The sequence below is a fragment of the Fulmarus glacialis genome, unplaced genomic scaffold (assembly GCF_000690835.1).
Source record: "Fulmarus glacialis isolate BGI_N327 unplaced genomic scaffold, ASM69083v1 scaffold3166, whole genome shotgun sequence".
Taxonomy (NCBI): Eukaryota; Metazoa; Chordata; class Aves; order Procellariiformes; family Procellariidae; genus Fulmarus; species Fulmarus glacialis.
Genome location: NW_009217309.1, coordinates 4,108 through 25,235, shown reverse-complemented (window position 1 = coordinate 25,235; position 21,128 = coordinate 4,108). Strand labels below are relative to the sequence as shown.

The following is a 21,128-nucleotide window of genomic DNA, read 5'->3' as shown; positions in this document are numbered from 1 at the left end:
CAGGCACGCACACGGGCTCTCCCCGTGTACACTGGCTCTTCTCACGCACACCCACCAGCTCCCCCCAAAACCACACACCGGTTCCCCTCACACGCACACCGCTACCTCTCTCTCATACACACACCCACGCACACAGGCTTCCCTCACACAGACCGCACACAGAGCGGCTCCCCACCCCCTCCCTCCCCGCCCCCGGCTCCCTTCACACACACTGAGGGCAGCCGGCTCCCTTCTCCCTCCGTCTCACACGCACACAGCAGCTGCCTCCCTTCACACATACACGCACACAGAGGGCAGCTCACACACAGAGTTTCCTCAGTGTCGGCCATGGAAACGGACACCTTCCCTCCAAATCGGGCCCCGGCACCGAGCGGTACTGCTGCCCTCAGCAGCCCCCGGGTTCGGGCTGGGACCTGGCGGCGACAGGCCTGGGTGACCCTCCGGCACTGCCGCACTGCCTCCCTTTTCCCTTTACTCAGTACAGCTGCTACACCGTGCCACAAGCACAACCACCACCATCGCGAAGAGCACGGCTAACCTATACCCAGCTGCTCTCTGCCACTTTCACAGCGCGCGCTTCCTGTACCTACCGTGAGATATGCTATTCCACCACCACAACAAACAAAGGTGTAGCCCAGGCGCCCTCCTTCACAAACCTTTCCCCTTCCTGCAACCCAGAAACCCAGCAGCATACATGCAAATGCTGTTTGAGGCCATGCCGAATAACTGTACATCACAATACATACAGCAAGTACAAGAGATGAGTGCCCTCACTGTCTTGCCCCACTGCAGTGTGCCATATATCTTTGATTTACCATACAATACAAATACTCTCAACAAAAAGTGTAGGAAACATAGAGCAAGTCTTTTTCACTAATGAATACATCCAACATATACACGAGAGACTTTTACTATGCTTTTATGCAGCACACTGACAATGTAATAAAGTATGCTGTAAAATAATAGAATCTTTCATCTTCATTTATTCACATTCCGCAGAAAATGTTCACAAGTCCCTGGACATAGAAATATTATCTGCCTATGGCATACATACATTCTGTCATATTGCAATTTATACAGTATCTCCATACATTCAGAAAAACACCACATAAAGCATGACTGCGTGTGCGTAAAACTACAATGTGCTAAACAAAAAAAAACCAAGTCCTAATCATAATTTTTTTAATAAATGTTATTCCCATGGCTACAAATTTTCACATAGGGGAAATGGATGCTTATTAAAAGTTTCTCTACCCCAATGTATCTACATACTTCTAAGTCTCTCTGTGTAAGCATGTGTAATATGTTTTATTTCACAAGAATGAAAGCCAGCTAATCAACTCAAATTAAGTCTTATTTGCTGATGGGAGAAGTGCACAAGGACATTTACCACAGAACAGAAATAACTTGTTACATGCAATCTTATTCTTAATTTTAAAACCTAGGTTTCTGGGTGCAGCCTGGCTGAGCTGGTATGTCCATGCCATTTCATCAAATAACTGATGACAGAAATAGCCCCGCTTTTTTCTAAACCTATAGAATCAAGGCAGATGCCCTATAAAATGTTTCCATATGCCCTTGCTTCATGGACTTCTATTTTGCAAGCAACTACTTTCAAACTTGATATGAAATTCAATCAAATATAAAGATTTTTAATTTGGTTTCTACCTATTCTACACGTTTCAAATCTCTTATTCCTCTTCAGAGGGAATAGATTTTTCCTGCTTTAATTAACTTATGCCAAGCATGAGGAGCACTAAGAAACATTTTGTACTCTCATTAAGTGTTCTATCAAGAAATATGGAACGTATTTATTTCTATTCCTTTAGTGCTGTATTACAAACATAGCTACGGAACTGGAGAATCGGACTGAATCAGATGCAACTCTCATTGCGTCAGATTTGGGGCAATCTGTACATTTGGTTGTTCCTTAAAAATCTCACAAACCCGCTGAATCATTTTGGGTTCCAGTTTCTCTCCTAAGAGTGACTCTGGTCAAGATTCATTCACCGAAACGTTGGCAAGTGCCCCAGCCTCTTAGTTCCAGCACCTGCCGATTGCCGTGTTAGGCCCCAGGGAACAGCCAAACCTCACCAGTCGTGACACTACGAGATCATGTTAGGATCACTTTACTCTGTCTTGAAAGCAATCATTTTATCTCAAACTGAATAATTATTTGTATGTTGTGATTATACACAAGGGAAAAAAGGTGTGCATAGCAATCCTCAGAAAACTAAGTAAACCATTATAACACAACCTTCCCTTTAGTGTGTATAATATATAACTCCCCTTACTACTGTATTTTGGACACATGCAGACAATGCTTTTTTATATATTTATGTGTGTATATATTCACTGTCAAAAGTCAACATTTGTGACTATGACCAGGGCACTCTCACAGTGATGCTGTGAAGGCATATTACATTCCGTTCACTGGATGCTTTTGGTATCTGCTAACCTAACATCAGCATCCTCTTGCTGGGAGGCTTTTAATTGCTTGGACACCCATTTTTCCTACTCTGCACTCAGGTCCTGCGGGTGATACAGGAACTCATCCTTCCTCTGCAAATTACTGGAGGAAAGATGTCTGCCACCTCTTCCTGCGCGCGCACATTCCCACCAGCAGCCCGTGACTTGCTCTTCTGCTTAGGGTAGTGTTTGCAATTTGTTTCTGATTCAGGCCATCTGGACAAGGAGTCAGCATTATCGTTGTTTGTGTTCAGGCATATACATGGTTATTAAATCAGAGTACCAGCTTTTCCAATCTCCTGGCAAGCAGCTCCAGAATTCCTGACTCCAAAGCGCCATTTACGGGGTCTTCTGATAACAAATTTACTCCTGTATGAATATTTGGATAACATCCGAGAGAGTTTGTCCCTGATAGAAGTTCCCATTGGATGGTTTATGAGTTTTTCTCTGAAGAATTTGATTATTGCTGTAACAAGCACAACTTCTCAAGTCCATTCTATATTTGCATCAATACCATCCTAGGTCTGTAAGTGCAAGCATCTGTGTTCATTCTGAAAGGGGTTTCTTAGAGTCATTCTGCTACCTGTGAAATGCCTTCTCTTTTCACTCATCTGCTGGATCAGCACGCTACTGCCTGTATCATTTTTGGATCAAAAAGCCATTTAAAAAATGTCTCCCTCCTAAAGGAAAAGTGTCTGGATTGTTCTGTCCCTATTTACATGTGCTGCATCAGATCAACTCAAAGACAAAGCCAAGGAGAACACCTTCATCAGCTTCTTTCGCAATTGTGGCGCTCTCTTTTATTATTTCCTGCGTGTAAGAAATATTCAACAAACAGGAATCACTTCCTGCCTGAGACCTATAAGGAAGTTCACAACCTAATTTCTCCTCACATTTCAAAGCAAATTACAACCACTTCCTTTTCTAGAGAGTTATTAGAACAAGAAGCTATTTTCTAAATCGCTTTTAGGAAGGATGACTTGATTATTGCAAACCCGCTGTCTGAAAATGCTTCACCCAGTCTCATCTTGCAAAGGAATTTCCATGCAGTCAGTTTATGAGACCAGCATAGTATTGTGGAATAATTACTTGCCACAATTAATTCAAAAGCAGTTATCAGTTTCCACTAACACCCGACTTCAGAGTCAAATTTCAGAAGCCAGGTTTTCCTAATTTCTTTTTCCATGCAACACATTCTTTTTTGAAATCACCTATAGAGTTGAGTTCTGAAGCTCCCTTTTATAAGTTTGTTTGTCATGTTTTGACCAGTAGCTATTAATTATGAGATAATGTCCACTACTCCTATGGTTTTTCCAGATCCTACTACACATTCATCAACCAAATTGATTATTGTTCTTACCCAGACACTTTGGCAACAATGTACCCTAAATGTTTCAAAAAATTAGAGAAAGATAGGATGTGGTAACATAAATAAATACATTTGTGTGAGTATTTGTAGGTCTGTTAACCGAGCAGTGAGAAGGAGGTAGAAATATTTTGCATCTCCCTGTATCAACACTGGCTTCTGCATCTTTCTGCGTCTTTCTGCATCTGTGCGTTTACAGTCTGCACAACTCTGTGTCTTTCTGCATTTACACTAATTCTCTTCTCTGCCCTTTTGCCTTCAAAGTTACTCAGATTGCAGGTTGGGAAATATTGGGCCATTAGACAGATTTTATTATTAAATTATTCCACATGACAGCTTGTTTACATGTGCTAGTACTAATGTGAAAGTTTGAATGTATGTATTAAAACACAGTCAAAAAGAAGACTAAGTATAGAAAAAAAAGTCCTATGAGAGATGAAATGTCACAGAAAAAATATTTCTGAAATATTCTGGGGGAAAAAAATGGCATATCATAATAATGAATCACTTGCCAGGGATGAAATTGCAGTTCATTGATAAGTCCTAATCAGAAAAATCCTACTTCCCTTTCTGACATGTAGATGATGCCATTATTTCAACTTCAGTTTCCTTGAAAGTGGTATAAAAACCATTCCTCATGCAGATAGCTTGTAGCTGCCTGTGAATTATCCTCACAGCAGCTCTCCATAGAATTGGAAATAAATGCCTGATGATATACAGAATGTTGAGTGTAAAATACATTTTTTTATATCAGTGTTCTCGTCAGAATATGAGTGACAACGTATTGTTTTCTTTTCTCATATCTCAGGTGTACTAGGAGCACGTTAAAACATCTCCTAGTTATAGAGCTGAATCAGAGCTTGATGCTGTTATACACTGAAACGTGATGGGGGTCCTTTGGGATGTGTCATGGGTTTTGTCTCTTTCTAGATTGTATAAATAAAAATTTCTGCCTTAGCTGGAGTATTTGCTATGATTGTTGTTTTGCAGATTTTGCCCTTCCCACCAGCAATCACTGTGGAAAATTTTGAATATCTCTTCCGAAAAGTAATTCACATTCTTTTGAGTACATCAGAACAATTCTCTTGTGTAGGCAAATTTTCAGTCTTCAACTACACATACACACAAAAAAGGCAGAAAAACTCAGACTTTCAGATGCAAACAAAGGAGCCAAATGATGTGGAAAAAAGAACAAGCCTCTCTTGTACCAACTAAACAAGAGAGCCTCTATTATTTATTTAGAGAAACCTGGCGCACAGGTTTGTGAGAAACAAAGTAGGTGGGTTTTGCAACGGACAACTGACCCCTGGAATTCCTTGCCCAGAAGAACCAAACGCAAGAACCAGCGCTGGTGCAGGACGCTTACATGGGCTCGGGGGAGTGAGACAGCCTGGGAGAGACAAACGTTGGATGTTATTGAACACAGACCACAGCTGGCTCAAAAATCCCCTAAACGGAAAATGTTCAGAAAATGAGAGATTCTTAGGAGGAAGTATCATATCTGCTTGCCCTGTTTCCACTTCTTCTTAGGTGTGCACCTGTGGTCACTGTTAGAGACAAAATACTTGGTTAGACGGGCCCTGCCTGAACCAGCACCACCGCTCCTATGGCCTTCGTTTTCTTCTTTAATTAAAGAAAAAAAATATTCACTGTAATCACTGCCAGCTGACAAAAAGTTACCCTCAAAAACCTATTTTTTCCAGTCCTTTTGCATTAAAAGTGTAAGCTGTACATGTAGGGTCTAAGTTTGCAGGTAAAAGGAACTCTATAAGTAATCCCTCGAAGAGTAGAATATGTCCATCAAAAACGGGTTAGGAAAGCCGAATGACTACACTGTCCTGAAGCCTTTTCCCAATAGTCTGTTGGAATCTCCAGAGCACTTTTCTGACACTGAACTGGTACAAAGAGTAAATTTGTACAAAGAGGAACTGGTACTTTATACTGCTTGATTGCTGGAAAACATCAGTTTTGGATATCAGTATGTCTAGCATCAGATAGCTCCTGATACAGCAGGGCACCACTTACAGTTTCTTTATGCTAATTATGGGCCATGTGATGTCATCTCGCTGACAAAGTGAAATTTCCCACTTTTTCAATCTGAAAATAAAGCTGTGGTATATTTTATTTGCCACATTCCCACAAATCTTCTATTGAAAGGGATGATAATTTTGCAAGAGTAAGCCGAGTAGAATTTTGCCATGTGAAGATGAGGTGTAAATAGATATCATATATATCATACTTCAAATTATTATTTTTGACAGCTGAATATCATTTATCACATATACAAGAAATAGTAACTTTCATGTTGCATTTGATTTATTCTAGAGAATAAATGTGAGAGGAAAACAAAATCGTATCAGCTGGAATGTACAGGACAGTCACTTCTTTCTCTGTGCCACCATTATATTATGACATGTTGATGTAGAGAAAGCAGAATACCATTTTCAATGGTATGATTTCCAAGTATACCACGTCCGTCTGTGCTCTACACAAGTGTTTACACTTCTGGAAACACTAACAATTTAAATGACAAGAGTTTGGCTGGACAAACACAGCTTTAAAATATTTGTTTAATTTAGAGGAACTGAAAAGAGAAAACACTGACGCACAAAACAAGCTGACATTAATTTAAAAAAAACATTTCAAAACCCCAAAGTAACAGTGAACTGAAAAATGAAGTGTGGAAAAACCTCTCTGCTGCAGAGACGTGACATGAGGAAGGGTTCTGTTTGTTAGCATTTAACATTCACTCAATTCCCACTGGAATTTTCGTTTTCCAGAAAAACCCAGAAACTCCTTTAACGACAGTAGAGACTATTTTTGGTCTTTTAATCCAGTATTGTGGATTAAAGACTGAAAAGATTAGCAGACTAATACATATCATAACAAGGGAACATCTCCTTTGGTTGCGCTAAATAAGTCTCATGTTACCATTCCGTTTTACAAGGTGTGGTGGTGACCTTAATAGCCCAAAATTGCTATTTGTATGTAAATAAAATGCTACAGATGCTATTTCAACCTGAATTACACTTTTAAAATAGTTTTGTTCCAGAAAACATAATTTTAAACATCAGACATCTCACCCACAATGCTGCTAAGGGAAAAAAAAAAACCCAGGGCACCTCAAATGCAAGTGCCAGTGGATTTTGTTCCAGATGTATTAGTTCATGTCTGTGATATAAGAGCTAGGCAGCTTGCTTTAAAAAGGTTTGGAACAGTGGTTAAGCCAACTTGTACAGTGGACTAATATTATTCAACTTGACTATACTCTGATGTCCATGGGAAAACAATGACCCTCTCATTAATGACCACATGATTAGGTGACATGAGGGAGAAAAATGAGATTTTTTTTTTTCCTAGAAATGCAAAAAAAAAAAAAACAACAAAATGCATAGCGAGCATACATACACGTGCTTTCTGCACATTTTCAACTTGTATCATAAATAGTTTGCACTTTGTAGAATGCTCATGATCTGTTCTTTCCAAAACATCTGGATATCTTCTCCTTTCAAAACTTAAATTTACAAGAATGTCACCAATATCAGTGCTGGCAATGTTGGAATGATTGCAAATTTATTTCATTCTGTTGCCAAAATGCTGGCAGCATCTTTGTGTCTCCCTGTGCAATGAAAAATCTCCATCTGCAATGAAAAAAGGAAAATCAACCTCTGATAATTATTTTTGTTATTTTTACATAAAATTACAAAATAAATGCCAAACTCCAAGAAAAACCTGGCTAGATGATGATGCAGATTACAACACTAGAATCTAAACTTTTTAGAGAGATCCACACATGTGGAGATTGTCAAAGCAGCTGAGTGGCCTTCTGGAAACCAAGAGAGATAGCTATATTTTCCAAAAAACCCAATACACCAAAAATTTACTTTAATAAAGTGAGGACTTTTAAAAGCATGGCCTTCATTTAGTTGTCTAAATAGAATTTGAGCCCTTCTGAAAATCTGATTCCAGTTATTGATACTGGCCCCTTCAAAATCTGCTTCCTCTTAGAAAGGCTTCACCCTGGATTTATTGCTGGAGATTAGAGGCTGTCACAAAGTGAAATTAGTTTATTGATATCTTCCTACTCTCTAATGGTCCACACTATAAAAGTACCATACTTCGTGGTACAATACGAGTCTGTTAACAGGATCCAGACGCAGAATATTGCGATGTCACGAGCATCAGACATAGGCCACATCAGAGGTGTACAAGGGAGCTTCAACAGCAGCATGATTTTCTAGCAGAATGCCTAGCTCAAGACAAAGTAATCTTCCCTATTGCATTAGCCCTAATAAATATTCATTAAATTAAATTCATTCATATTTAAATATTCAAGAACACTCTTAAAAATCAGCTTGTAAAAGTCAATGGCCTTCCCTCTGGATACCAGGTACTAGGAAGAAAATTAACTCTATCCCAGCCAAAACCAGGACAGTGAAATTTTCAGTTCTGAGACTACATTTTCAGCTTTTTCAGACTTGTCAGTCAACGGTAAAGGTGAGAATTTCCCCTTTTGGAGTAAATTTGCTAAGAATACCAGGTTAAAAATATATGAGGAAAAATTACAGTCAACTATTTGTGGTGGTTAATAGATTTGGGAAAAAATCCTAATCTTGTAATTTTGTTAGTTGTATATAAATTGATTCAAACCACATATAAAAACATTGATAAAATCCCATTAAAAAGCCGCAAATGAAGTCAATGACAAGAGCCCGCCTGGCTTGCGAAGGTTTTGGGTTAGACCGTAAGGGAGATCAGCATCCACTTTTTGATTACACTGTACAGGAGCTGAATCACAAAGAAGGTAGATTTATTCATCCGGAACACTCTGGACACTTGCCCAGAGAGAATTTAACAGATGATATCCATGGGTTAATAGAGATCATAGGATCTACCTAGATTGAAGCTGTCGATTTATCAGGCGATACCAACAGACACCTCCGACACAGCCAAAGAGCATCAATTCTCGGCTGCTTTTAGACACACGCACCTTTCAATGAAGTTTTTAATGTGGCTGAATATTCCAAACGGCTTCTCGATTATTGATCCTCTTATCCGTCACTTGGGAAAACCTAAGAATGGCAGTAAATAAATCTGGTGGCAGTTGGGCTTTCTGATAGTATGATGGCAATGTGCCAGGGGAGGCACAGGCAATTTAAAAGCGTTCTTGTTTACCCAGAGAAATCCTTTATCGGGAGGGATGGAGTCATCCTGGGATGAAAACGAGCACGGATTGCTCCGCTGTGGTATCACAAAGTGGTAAAATGCTAATGACATTTTTGATGTACTGAAAGTGTAAAGTACATTCCTGCAGCAGCGCGCTTTCCTTAGAGGGCTTGCATCAGATCCTGACCAGGTCTGAACTCTCTCTGCCTTGTAAACAAGATGACAACCTGAGGCTATATATATATATAAAAACCAAGGTCAGATGCTGCTTTCATGGAAATCTGTGATATCTGGCTTAATAGAAAGCAGAACGATAATGATGAAGGGAATCTTGAAAACTTTGTTTCCAGCTTGATGGGAGAAGAGAAACAGTTTGGCTTGAGCTTGGAGAGCACCCTGTCTTTTCTGACCTCTCTTACGATGGCTGGCTCCTTCCTTGAGTGCAATTGTGTAGCTCTACACCTGCACCGAGGGAAAAGGCAAAAAGGTGGGACAAGGCAAAAAAGGGCGGGAAGGTCTGTGGCTCCATACCGTGCTTTTATGTCAACATCTCAAAAATTGTCCCTTGCAAATCTGTTCACTGCGATTCAAACTCTCATAGAGAATAACTTGCCCCCAAGGCTTCATAATTTAACATTCCCGATGAAGCAATTTAACACAGGATTTTTTAGACAGAGTTTTGATGAATTTATCAGAGGAACAGACTGTTTCACAATATTTGGGTCACAGTAGAACTGTGAGAGAGATTCTCCGGATTTTCTGTGCAGGAAATGAGAAGGCGAAGAGGAGGAAGTCGCTTTAAAGCTCTCGTTTTGTACACTGTGAATTTGATGTACGTGAAAACTAGAACACCGTCATGCCTCTGAGAGAGAATAGATGCCTGCTACCACCTGGAAAAGTTGTTAGTGCCACCCCTCTGATATCTCAGATTAATACAGGATTGGGCATTTTAATGCTACGCTTCCAGTAAACTGGTGGGTGCTTAAAGCGATTTAAGGTCTAGGACTAAAATTATAATTATTTCGCTAACTTCAGAAAAACAATTGTGGAGCACCAGTGGGAACTAGAACTGCAGTTTACTCCTAAAATATGCTACTAAGTGAAAATAATCCTTTCAAGAATTATATAGGCACTGACTACTTTTTGTGTCACTGAGACACTTTTTTTTAGTAACAGTTACTGTGTGCCTGTCTCCAACATCTCCAAACACATGAAGCAAACTTTCACTGGAAAATAATTCACTGCAAATGGATCTTGGCTTCTGGCTGGCTGAATATTTTGCTAATAATGAATGTATACATCTAAATTGTCTATACAGTTCTACATTAAGTATGAAATGCAACTAGTATTTAAGAAGTAGGAATAGTTTCAACTTGTCCAGAACTGAATGTAATTATTTTTCTTTAAGGCTAAAAATGACTCAGTTTAACTTCTTACTTGTTATGTCTTATCTTTTCAGTGCAGTGGGGCACTCACTTCAATATTGGATGTGTTGAGTAGAGGCGATAAAAATGTTTGTGCAGCACATAAATGAACTTTGAACAAATATTAATAGAACTATCTTGGCAACATGAAGGGCCACGATGGGACCCATGACAACACCTGCTCCTGCAGAGGAACAGGGATACATCCGTTACCCTTCTGACCATCACCACTTCATACTCCGGAGAGAAGAACGGCTGTACACATGGAAAGTGACTGACATGTGAAACAAAAGGAACAGCATGAAGGAAGCTGGAATCTGAATATCTTATCCTTGCAGGAAAAGGATGAGATTGTTGGTCCAAGTACAGTCCCAAGGCCAGCTTCCACGCCAGAGAGAGTGCCTCAGCAAGCGGATGCTGGCACGTAAGGGAGGACTGCATTCAGGCTTCTCGTTAATATTCTATCTCAGGCCCTAATCAACACATTCCTGTTGATCTGAGAAACATCTGCATTTTGAACGGGCTGCGTCGTGCGTTTTCTGGTTGAAGAACAGTCATAAAATCTTGAGAATGGTGGGTAATGCAGACTCATTGTTCGGAAGGACGGACTGCCAGGGAGTCTGTGGCAGGATCAGAGGTGTGACATACCCTACAATATCAGGAAAATTACACCATCAGCTAAAGAAGCAGACAGACTAGAGGAAGGACATAAGGTCTGGCTCATTAGCTGGGGGAACTGTTACTCGCACTGACCTTCAGTCTGTCTAGTTCTTGCCAACTTTCTGCATAATATCACTAGGAGAGACCAATTTCTGTCTGAAAGTCTTTGTCCACCTTATTATCTTGTGTCCCGATTAATACAATGTCTTTTCCTATTGTCATGGCAGCTCCAGCTGACCCCCGGTGTCAATGAAGAATGCTGCTGCATAGACCGTTTTTCATCATTTTTCTTTTAGCATCCCTCTACTATTTTTTTCCTTCTTCTTTTCCATATGACATTTTTACTTTAACTTTTAAGGCCTTTGCTGGCTTATCCTCTTCCTCTCTCTTATTCCTTACTGAAACCACTCTGATCAGCCAGTGATGCTGGTCTCCATCATTTAATTGCTATCTTTTTCAACCATGCACTCTTGATCTCTGCTATGCTGTCCTTCTTTTTTTACCTGGGCAACACTGCTGCTGCAAAGCCAGTTCGTTCACATCCCTCCTGCATATTTTCCTTTTAGGTTATGCTAGCCCAAAAGCAGGTAACAATTAGACTGCTGTGATCCTGATACTCCGCATATCATAGCCGATATCATCTCAGGGTGTTCTTGCACTACTTTCTCCGCTTGCAGCTACCATTTCTTTCCTTAGAATATAATACTATTTGTGGTAGAGACCATCAGTCTGCTCTGTATTTATATGGTCGCTAACGAAAGAAAGTTCTGCTTCATGACTGGGTTTATAGGAGCTAAAATAATAAATAGCACATGTGTTAAAGGAGTGGGTTAGATTTGATGGAAAATCATATATATAATTGCATACTATCACCAAATACAGAAAGAACTAGATTGGTTTGCTTATGGTCTGCCAAGGTGAATCCATGCAATAATAATCACGTCTTCTCCAGTTACTGGGAAAGACACAGTTATTTATTTGTAACGTACATTCTAATGCTTCTTATTGCAGAGAAATACGTTTTCAAAAAGAATCACAATATTGTCAGTTATTATGCCGTTGTGTGAAACGCATACTTAAATATTCATTCATCTTTCAGTTTCAGATGCAATTATTCAGGTTTACTTTCAATTTTAAAACCAGTAATCACACACAAAATCTATGGAAAAATCAATGTGCACATAATTTAAGCCAGGTTTTTTCCTCTTCTTAAAGTAGTATAAAAAAGTTTTCCATCACCACGTTTATATCTGTACGGGATATGGTAGAGTACATTCTGCCATCTGCTGAGCACAGTGAGAAGTGATCATATGGTCAACGTTGACATGGATAAAATTGTGCCCATCTATTCCTGTGCTATTTTAAACACAGAAAAGAATCTAATCACAATAGCAGGCAGATCTAAGGGAGGATTTAAACCAGAAGCAAGACAGTTCATTACAGCATTGCAGTGTGTTGGGAAGGGAAGAGATACTTGTGAAATTTTGTAGAGAAAGAGAAGAGGAAGAAGCAGGCTGTGACAAATGGAAAAATGATCAGATGTAAATACAGAAAATGAATTCAATTTTTTCTGTTGATTTAGCAGTGGTATTTTGCCCTTTGGCACTGCATATTCGGTAAATACTTTGTGCAGGACATTCACAGCATTTTCTTTCTGAGAAGAATAGCATGTTCCCGATTGTTTAATGTTGTGGCTAAAATTCGTGTTTTAAATGCAAACAGAGAAACTTTATAAAACAAAAATAAACAAACTATTTAAGATCACAGCAGTAAGAGTTTGACATAACCTAGCTTCTCGTTAGAGCTTCAAATGTCCCTCACTCCCCCTCACAGGCTGTGAGTCAGCAGGGAAGGAGGATACTTAGATTAGAAACACCAAACTGTGGAACAATAATTACACAAATGTTATTTTGGTTGCACTTCAGATGCTCCTGCAGTTAAAATCTGCTAAATTAGGAGAACTGCAGTGATCAGAACCTCAGCTGATATCTGTGGAGTTTTGACTTGATGACCCCAAATCACAGAACCAAAACAAGTTTTTATACCACCAAAAAAAAAAAGATTTAGGTTTGACCCCCTTGTCACACATAAGCGCAGACCAGAATCATTATTTCCCTTTTCCTGCAGCGCTGGCATCGTAAGCCCTGTCTCTGCTGCTTTTAGTTATCTGTTAATTGAAAGATGCTTATTGACGACACGGATCTGATCAAACAGGCCTCCGAAGCCTGAATTTCAGGCCATGTCATCATCTAGTGTAAACCGGCATGAAGTTGGTATCATCACTGGAGGCGTATGACAATACCAATGTCACTCCAACACTAATCATTTTGCCTTAAAAAGATTTTGTTATAACTCACAGGACTTTTTGGTACGTAGAAGTGTACACGCTTGGGTGATAAACAAAAGCTTCTTAGTGACAGTTCTATTATTTGATCCAATATCGTATTCCAAACATCCTCATCCTCTAAAGATGCTGAGAAGATAATATTGTTTTTTCAAAAACATCGGTCCCAACAGGAGATGCTCTGCAGAAACAACCGGAGAGGAGATGTTTTCAGCAGAGATCGCTATTTGAATCCCTGCATTATGTATGAATGCAACATGTGATGGTTGTTTCATCCGTTATTACATGCAACACAAGGAACCTTTTATCTTCTGTTTACTGGGATGGGAATAAATACAAAGAGTTAATATGTAACCATCCTTTTGTGGATGCCTTTGTTTTTAAGGGAAGAAACACTGGAGCGAGGGTCATTCGGGCTGGCGGACTGGCAGCAATGCACTCCCTGGCACTGCTTGCGTGCGCAGTTGCTCTGAGCCACTGTGCTCTTGCAGCGAAAGGTAAGTGTCTTCCACTTTCTAACAGCCAATACTACCCTGAAGTGTGAAAGAGGGAAGCTGGAGAAAGCAACAGGATTTTAAAGCCTTCAGACAATTCAGGTCAAGTGTTTCGAAGGGGAGTTTTCTCTGAAAGCTATTTCCTCTTTTTTTCCCTTCCATTCCTTACTCCGTCTCTTCCTACGGTGAGGTGAACTGCTGTATACAAAAGTATAAAATGGAGGAAAACAGAAGAAATATTGACAGAAGTTGTGCAAACCAGGTTGCCTGCATGCCGGGGGCATTGCGTGGGCCAGGAGATAACCTCGCTCCGTCCCTCTGCCCAGCTCTCCGCTCACCTCGCTTTCCCCTCCGCCGCAGGGGCTGTCCGGCACGGCTCCTGCCTTGCTTTTCTCCTCCTTTCCCCCACGCCAAGGGCTCTGGGCACTGTTTCATGCACTCTCTCCCTCTGTTTGCTATGTATTTCTACAGCACGAGCTTTGTGTTCCTCTGTTGTCTCCCCACAATCTCAGCAGGAGCCTCTCCATGTCCTTTTCAGGAGCGCGGCCTGCACCCTCCACTCCTCCCTCGCTGCTCCCCTCCTGTTATCGCTCTCCGGGTGACGAGATGTTCACGCTGTCAACATGTTAAAGCTGTTTTGGAATCAGAACTGTCTAATGTAACAGAGTGTTTGCCCCACTGAACAGAAAAATTGGGGAACCCAGAGAAAAATAAATTTAATTAAAAAAAAATAATAATCTCATTTCAGGCTGACCCCACCAAACTAATTTAGATTAAAAGTGAAATGCATTAGTTTGCTTCTAAGCCCCTCTCACCCTCTTTTGTCCAAGATAATTTACCATAATTGACTCACTTTGCAGAATACCTTCATAAATCCATTTTGCAGCAAAAGTAAATTTTAGTAAAAAAAAGTGACAGAAAATCTAACTGGGGCCACTGATAGATCTGCCGAGGAGAAGAGGAAGAACGCATTTTTTTTCTGGCTAATACTTATAGATTACAGAAGGACCGTTTAGCTCAGTGCAGGAACATACTGTAGTCGATGATAATATGGAAGCCTGTGCTTCCAGCTGAGAAATAAAAACAACTCCAACTTTCTGCCCAATTTCTTGTAAAGTGTCTCCTTTCCTCCAGTCTGTCCCAGGCCACCAGAAGTGCTATTTGCCACAATTGACGTAAACAAAAGCGTGTATGACGTGGGTGAGGAAATAGAATATACCTGTAGGCCTGGGTTCGTCCCCAATAACGGCCAAAGGAAGTACACCTGCCTCCCGACGGGCAAGTGGCCTCTCAATACGCTGTTATGCCTACGTAAGTAAAACAAAGCAAATCCTATTCCTAGATTTTACACCATTTCGCATGCGCTGACCTGAAAAGGATATTTTGTAGTCCACGTGATTAACCTGATATATTTAAACTGATATACTTCTGTTTTCCGATTGTTCTTTCCTTACTTGTCGGAAGACAACTGGGTGTGGGGAGAAGAGGGGCAAGTAACAGGGGAAGGATCTTCCCGCCCATGTCCCACGCTTTCCCTTAAGCCTCTGCTCCCGGATGGTGAGGGAGACTGGACACAAGGTGAACCTTCATCTGGCTCAGCCCAGCGGTGCTTACACTCTAAGGACATATACTGCTCGATAACACCTGCATTTATTGTATCCCTCTTTGTTCATTTTTACCATTTCATTGCATAGAAGTTATTTTCCTCAGACGATCAAGTGTTTAAAATTACTTAATCACAAAAACTTTGAAATTACTATATTTTGATAGAAATGTAGAATAGTTAAACTTATGAAATATAGTACGTGGGAGTGGAGAAACATGAAAAACACCAGGACCCCTTTAAGATTAACTCGTTTCCACTATCCTAGCTTCGTGCCTCATGAAATAATATTATTCTTCTTTTATCTTTACTTAACAGCAAAGAGATGTCCCAGTCCTGGACCCTTGCAGCATGGAAAAATTGAATTTATAGATCTCCACTATCAGAGTTCTATAAGTTTTTCATGTGATCCAGGGTAAGCGTTCCTTTCCTCATGCTGTTAAACAAATAACCTAAACCACAATATTACATTCTAGTATCACCTGCTGCAGTATTGCAAGCCAGGGAGCTTAGAAAACTGCACCTCCACTTCAGAAACTAAAAAAAAATCGCATATATGGTGATCTTCCTCTCTTCAGTCTTGGCTATAACATCCTGGAGCTTTGCTACTCCAAAGCAAGGTCTTACAGATACAGAAACCATCAAAATAGCAGAGATTTTATACAAAGATTTATTCTGGACTGCTTTCCCCTGCTTTTGAAATCCTCTTATTACATCATGAGATGAAATCCTACAGCAGAGAGAAGATAATCTCCATCTAAGTTGTTATGCTTTTAGGCTCTGGAGACTGAAAATTTTGCTTCTATGCCTTTCCAGGCTCAGTAAATGAAAACATGAGATTAATCCTAATTTGGTCCCTAGAATAAATGCACTTTTACTCAAGGCTACTTGCCAGTTTTAGAAATGAGGATGCACTTAAAGAAAAATAATTATGGTAAATGCAGGGAAATATTTGATAGCAGCATCCAGTTCATTTTATGTAGGTAATTAATTAATAAACAGTACTTACCTGGGAAGGTCATAGGTAAGACCTGGCCTAGAGTTCACTGAAGAATATCAACAGCCTCAGCTACCTCCTCCTTCTACAAAACAGGAGCAAGACAAGGAATAAATAAATTCAACTATGACACCAAATGTATCAATGGGACTTGATTTCATTTTGCTAATTACAATGTACTGGTTTTCAGCTGTGTGATGTTGCAATGACAGATACACAATTAACATTTCTTTAAAACTCAGAGTAAGGGCTGATAATGTAAGTACAGAGGATGGCAGAGAAGCATTTAGAGTGCATATGGAAATTAAATTGGGCTATCTGGCATGAAAATAAAATACTGCACCTCAGTGACTTTAGTTCTAAAGTGCTGAGTTCTTTGCAATAGTTTGATCCTAATTGCTATAATTAGCTGGGAACTCCTCCCAAGAAACCATAACATTTACATTAGCAATCACAGATCAATGCTCACTACTTACATATATATCCACAGTATTAATCACTTGTAGAAATTAATATATAAGATAGAATATACAGTTGAAACATCAAAACATCTTGTTTCAAGCCTTTTGTCTGGATACTTGCAATACTCGAATACTAACAATTTTTCATATCTGAATCTAAACTTCCTTTGAGGTCAGTAAGTGCTAGAACTAGAGAAGGATTTCAGAACTGGACTCTTAAGTCTGTTTATGAGAAACAGTAATCTTCCTTGCAAAGAACAACTTGATTCTTCCCCGTGCTCATTAAGCTTTCTGATAACCAGGTCTTTTTGTTTTCAGTTACAACCTTGTTGGGACGAGAACGAGCCAATGTATGGCAGATGGAAAGTGGAGTGGAACTTTTCCACAGTGTCAACGTATGTGTTTAAATACTGAAGAACTACTCTATCCTTATTCTTACTACAGAAAGATTCCTTTACATTGCTCAGAATTACATATACTCTTATTCAGAGGCTTCCTATAGTGCTGTGCAAAAAATGGTTAGGAAAAATCAAGAAGAAGCCTGTTTAGATGTGTGGATTCTAGTTTTAGAGAAATAGAGTTTAAAGGTCTGTACAAAAGGCCAGGATCAGGGATGCTATTTACAGCTGAAGGTAAGATGCTTATCCACTCAAATTCATTCTCCCTGTACATAAAAAGAGCACAGTCACGCCTTTGCAATTGTTATACATGTTTTTGCTATAACCTGTCCTGCATGAACACTTTACTGAAAAAGCAATATACTGCATAATATTGTCTGAAAAATAGAGCAAAAATCATGAATTACGTACTGAGACTTTAAATCTGAACTATTTGTTCTATTAGCTACGCTTCCATAAAGGGCGGTGTGGGTTAATTTGGTTATAAGCCTGTTGTTCCTGTGATTCTAGTAATAATTTGATCTTTAAGCTTTAATTTCTATGAATGTTGTGCTTTTCTAGCGGTGACTTGTGCACCTCCCTCGCTTCCTGAATTTGGAGTCCTTTCTTACCGTCGCTTAAAACCTGGAAATATTTCTAATTTCCTGGACACAATTACTTTCGAATGTGTACCTCCCCTCGCACTTATTGGGAATGAGACGGCTACCTGCATGGCCAACGGGAACTGGAGCAGCATTCCAGAGTGCAAGGGTAAGTAACTTAATTTTATCAAGACCTAAAAATATTCCCTAGAATTGTATATATAAAACTATACGAACAACCTTAATAATTTTTTTTACAATTGTTATTGCAAACACACAGTAGAATTATTCTGAAAGTCAGACTTCTGAATGCAAGCTGATTGCTAACAAGATTGCACGCAACATGGGATTGACAAAATATTTGTTGCAGGTATAAAGGTTATATAAACAAGACCTGCTAAACGTAGTTCACAGAGGTTCACAGGGGAATTAGAGCCTGGCCTCCAGAGCACAGCGGACATTTTATTCTACTAAGTGCTAGGGTTAATCTAAGAAATAGACAACCTTGCCCTTAGCCCTAAGAACTTCACTGGTTTCAGTGAAACTATGCCACATTTAAGTAGTTTTTGGATATAACCACAGATTGCAATAGATGTGTGTTTAAATCAAGTAATATTTATTTATTGGTTTCTTTTAAACTATCTTTCCTCTGGCTATGTTTTCCTGTGCCAGAGGCTGAAATGAACCACCATGAAAGTTTTATGCATTTTTCGAAGTATATAGAACCACAACATTGATAAAGCTTTGCTTTTGTTTTTGTACCGCAGTTGTCACATGCCCCACTCCAACAGGAATTGAAAACGGATTCATAGAGTTTGCTGTTCGTAGAACGTATCACTATAATGAAAGCGTCAGCTTCGTCTGCCAGTCCAGCTACGTGCTGGACGGACCTAAGCATTCCCGATGTGAAAAGACTGGTAACTGGTCCACAAAGCCAACCTGTAAAGGTATACACACACTATCCATTAGAAACCACGTATCAAATTGAATTTTCCTAAAAGACCACCGCTCTGATTGTTAATGAGCTATTACACCTTTGTGCAAGAGCTGTCCTCAAAACAAAACCGAAAAAGTAATTTCAAGGCCCTGATAATCTAAGACCACTCCCAGCACTGAACGTTGTATAACATGATGTATCTGAATTGACTTCAATAATCAGCCACGAAACTTTATTTGTCTGAGTATTTCCCCTCCTCTTCTTATTTAATATAATTAGAAATTTTATTGAGGCTGAATATTCACTGGAAACTTTTGACCCTATACTTAGGGATCTGAATTTCTTCAGCATTGTAATACCAGCAGAAGTACTATGTATGTGTGGGACATATTATTTTTCATTCTCAACTGTCACCTGTACAGATTTCTTATGGGATCTAATCTACCCACTTTTCAAAATAGAGTTCTAATTATCCTTACGTATTGCTTATAACTGGATTGTTTTACAGGACCATGTAAAATACCAGTTAAGAAAGCTGTAGTATTATACAACGGCGAGAAGAAGAGAGTTCAGAACGACCTCAAGGAAGGCATTCAGCATGGTGAAACGGTATCTTTCTTCTGCAAGAATAAAGAAAAATCCTGTGCCTATACCGTAGCTGTTCCATGTGTGGATGGCAACCTTACTCTCCCCGCCTGTTTCAAAGGTATGAGGCTAATCATAAAACAGCTTCTGTTGGTGGAATAACAAGCACTTTAGTGTGGGGGCAATGTCACAATTCATCTTCGGGCCCTATTAGATTGGCTAATTAATCTGCCTTGTACTAAACTTTTTGGGTATTTAGGAAGAAATGGCCTGAGAGGAAGAAAGAATGCACAGCAAGAGTTTTCTTTTGGATACGTCAGAGCCCTGCTTTAATCCCTGTTCTGTTCTTAGAAGGCGGCCTAGCCCAAACAAAAGGCCATATGTAAAGTATTCCAGGATTTCATGAATCCTTGGATCAACGTTTTCTACAGGGGAAAAGAGCCTGAACACCGCTGCAGCCTTGAGAACCTGACGTATTCGCTCCCATTCTGGTGAATTACTCCCATGTTATGCTGAGTGGTAACACACCGGTTCTGACTTTGGACCGAGAGTGTTAAAAAGCAGCTGACAGCTGCAGTGAGGAATTGATGCTGGAGGAACTCGTTCACAGGCACACAGGTTTTTAGAATAAATAAACAGACAAAATACTGAAGTTTGTCAGCAAGAGGAAATGCTTTGCATTTATTTTATCAATATCCCTTGCATAGAATATTCCTTGTAAGTTTTATTTTCATTTGTAAGTGAAGGAAAAAACACAGCCTATGCATGATGAAAACATCTCTCCTCACATTTGGCTTGGCTTCTGATGGATGTAGCTTCGCTTTCATTAAAATAGAAATTAAAATAGTGTATTTCTTCTGGCGGTTTTACTATGATGCAAAGATTGATTGCTCACCTAGCAGGGCACATGAAACATATTGTTTTCAGCTATCATGTTTCAAGAATTTAACCCAAGTTCTTAACTTGTTTCCAACAGAACGTGGCTTTTTTTCAACTCTTGTGAAGAAGGACCCATCAGACATGAAACCATGCGAAGATCAGCCATGAATCAGAGAAGTAATACAGTACTAAATCTCTGCCTTACCGAGACAAAACATTATATATGAGAGGAAAACTTAGGTTCTGTGAGTGTAAATTTCCAGGTGAACTCCGGACTCTCTGCAAATGCAGTCTCAGCTGTTTTCCCAACCACCATCCCTACCAGCCTCTTTCACAAGCTATGACACATTATTTCAGCCATTAACTTTCATTCTCTTTTCTCTGCCTTCTTCAAAATCCCCACAATACTGCTTCTCTTTCCATATTTCCAATGTTTATGCAATTGTAAATGACTTTCTCAATAGCAGTCCCTCTACAATAAAGTAATTTTCAGCCAACAGTGTGTTCTTATTTCATATTACCTAATCATCAATCAAATCCTTTAGCTTTTAACTGATTTATACAGAAAGGCATTCATCATTAGTAATTAGCTGGGTTCTGATTCCATTACTGTTCCCCTGTGACAGGGAGTGGACCTTTAATTATAGATAGACAGAGGGTCATCAGCCTAGGATTTTCCAGAATTTACGTAAGTAAAAAGACTGACATTTCCAAATGAGTTTAGAAGCCAAGTAGTCAACCATGGTTTAAATGTCAATAGCATC

General features: G+C 39.6%; 1 protein-coding gene across 1 annotated transcript; it reads left to right on the top strand.

Moving 5' to 3' along the window:
* Nucleotides 1–13,862: 13,862 nt before the first annotated feature.
* Nucleotides 13,863–20,532, top strand: LOC104078094 (beta-2-glycoprotein 1-like). Its single transcript, XM_009579605.1, has 8 exons — nucleotides 13,863–13,926; nucleotides 15,058–15,234; nucleotides 15,845–15,941; nucleotides 17,303–17,379; nucleotides 17,944–18,132; nucleotides 18,731–18,910; nucleotides 19,409–19,606; nucleotides 20,462–20,532. Exons 1-8 carry the CDS (start codon nucleotides 13,863–13,865, stop codon nucleotides 20,530–20,532), a joined length of 1,053 nt encoding a protein of 350 aa, XP_009577900.1.
* Nucleotides 20,533–21,128: the final 596 nt, after the last annotated feature.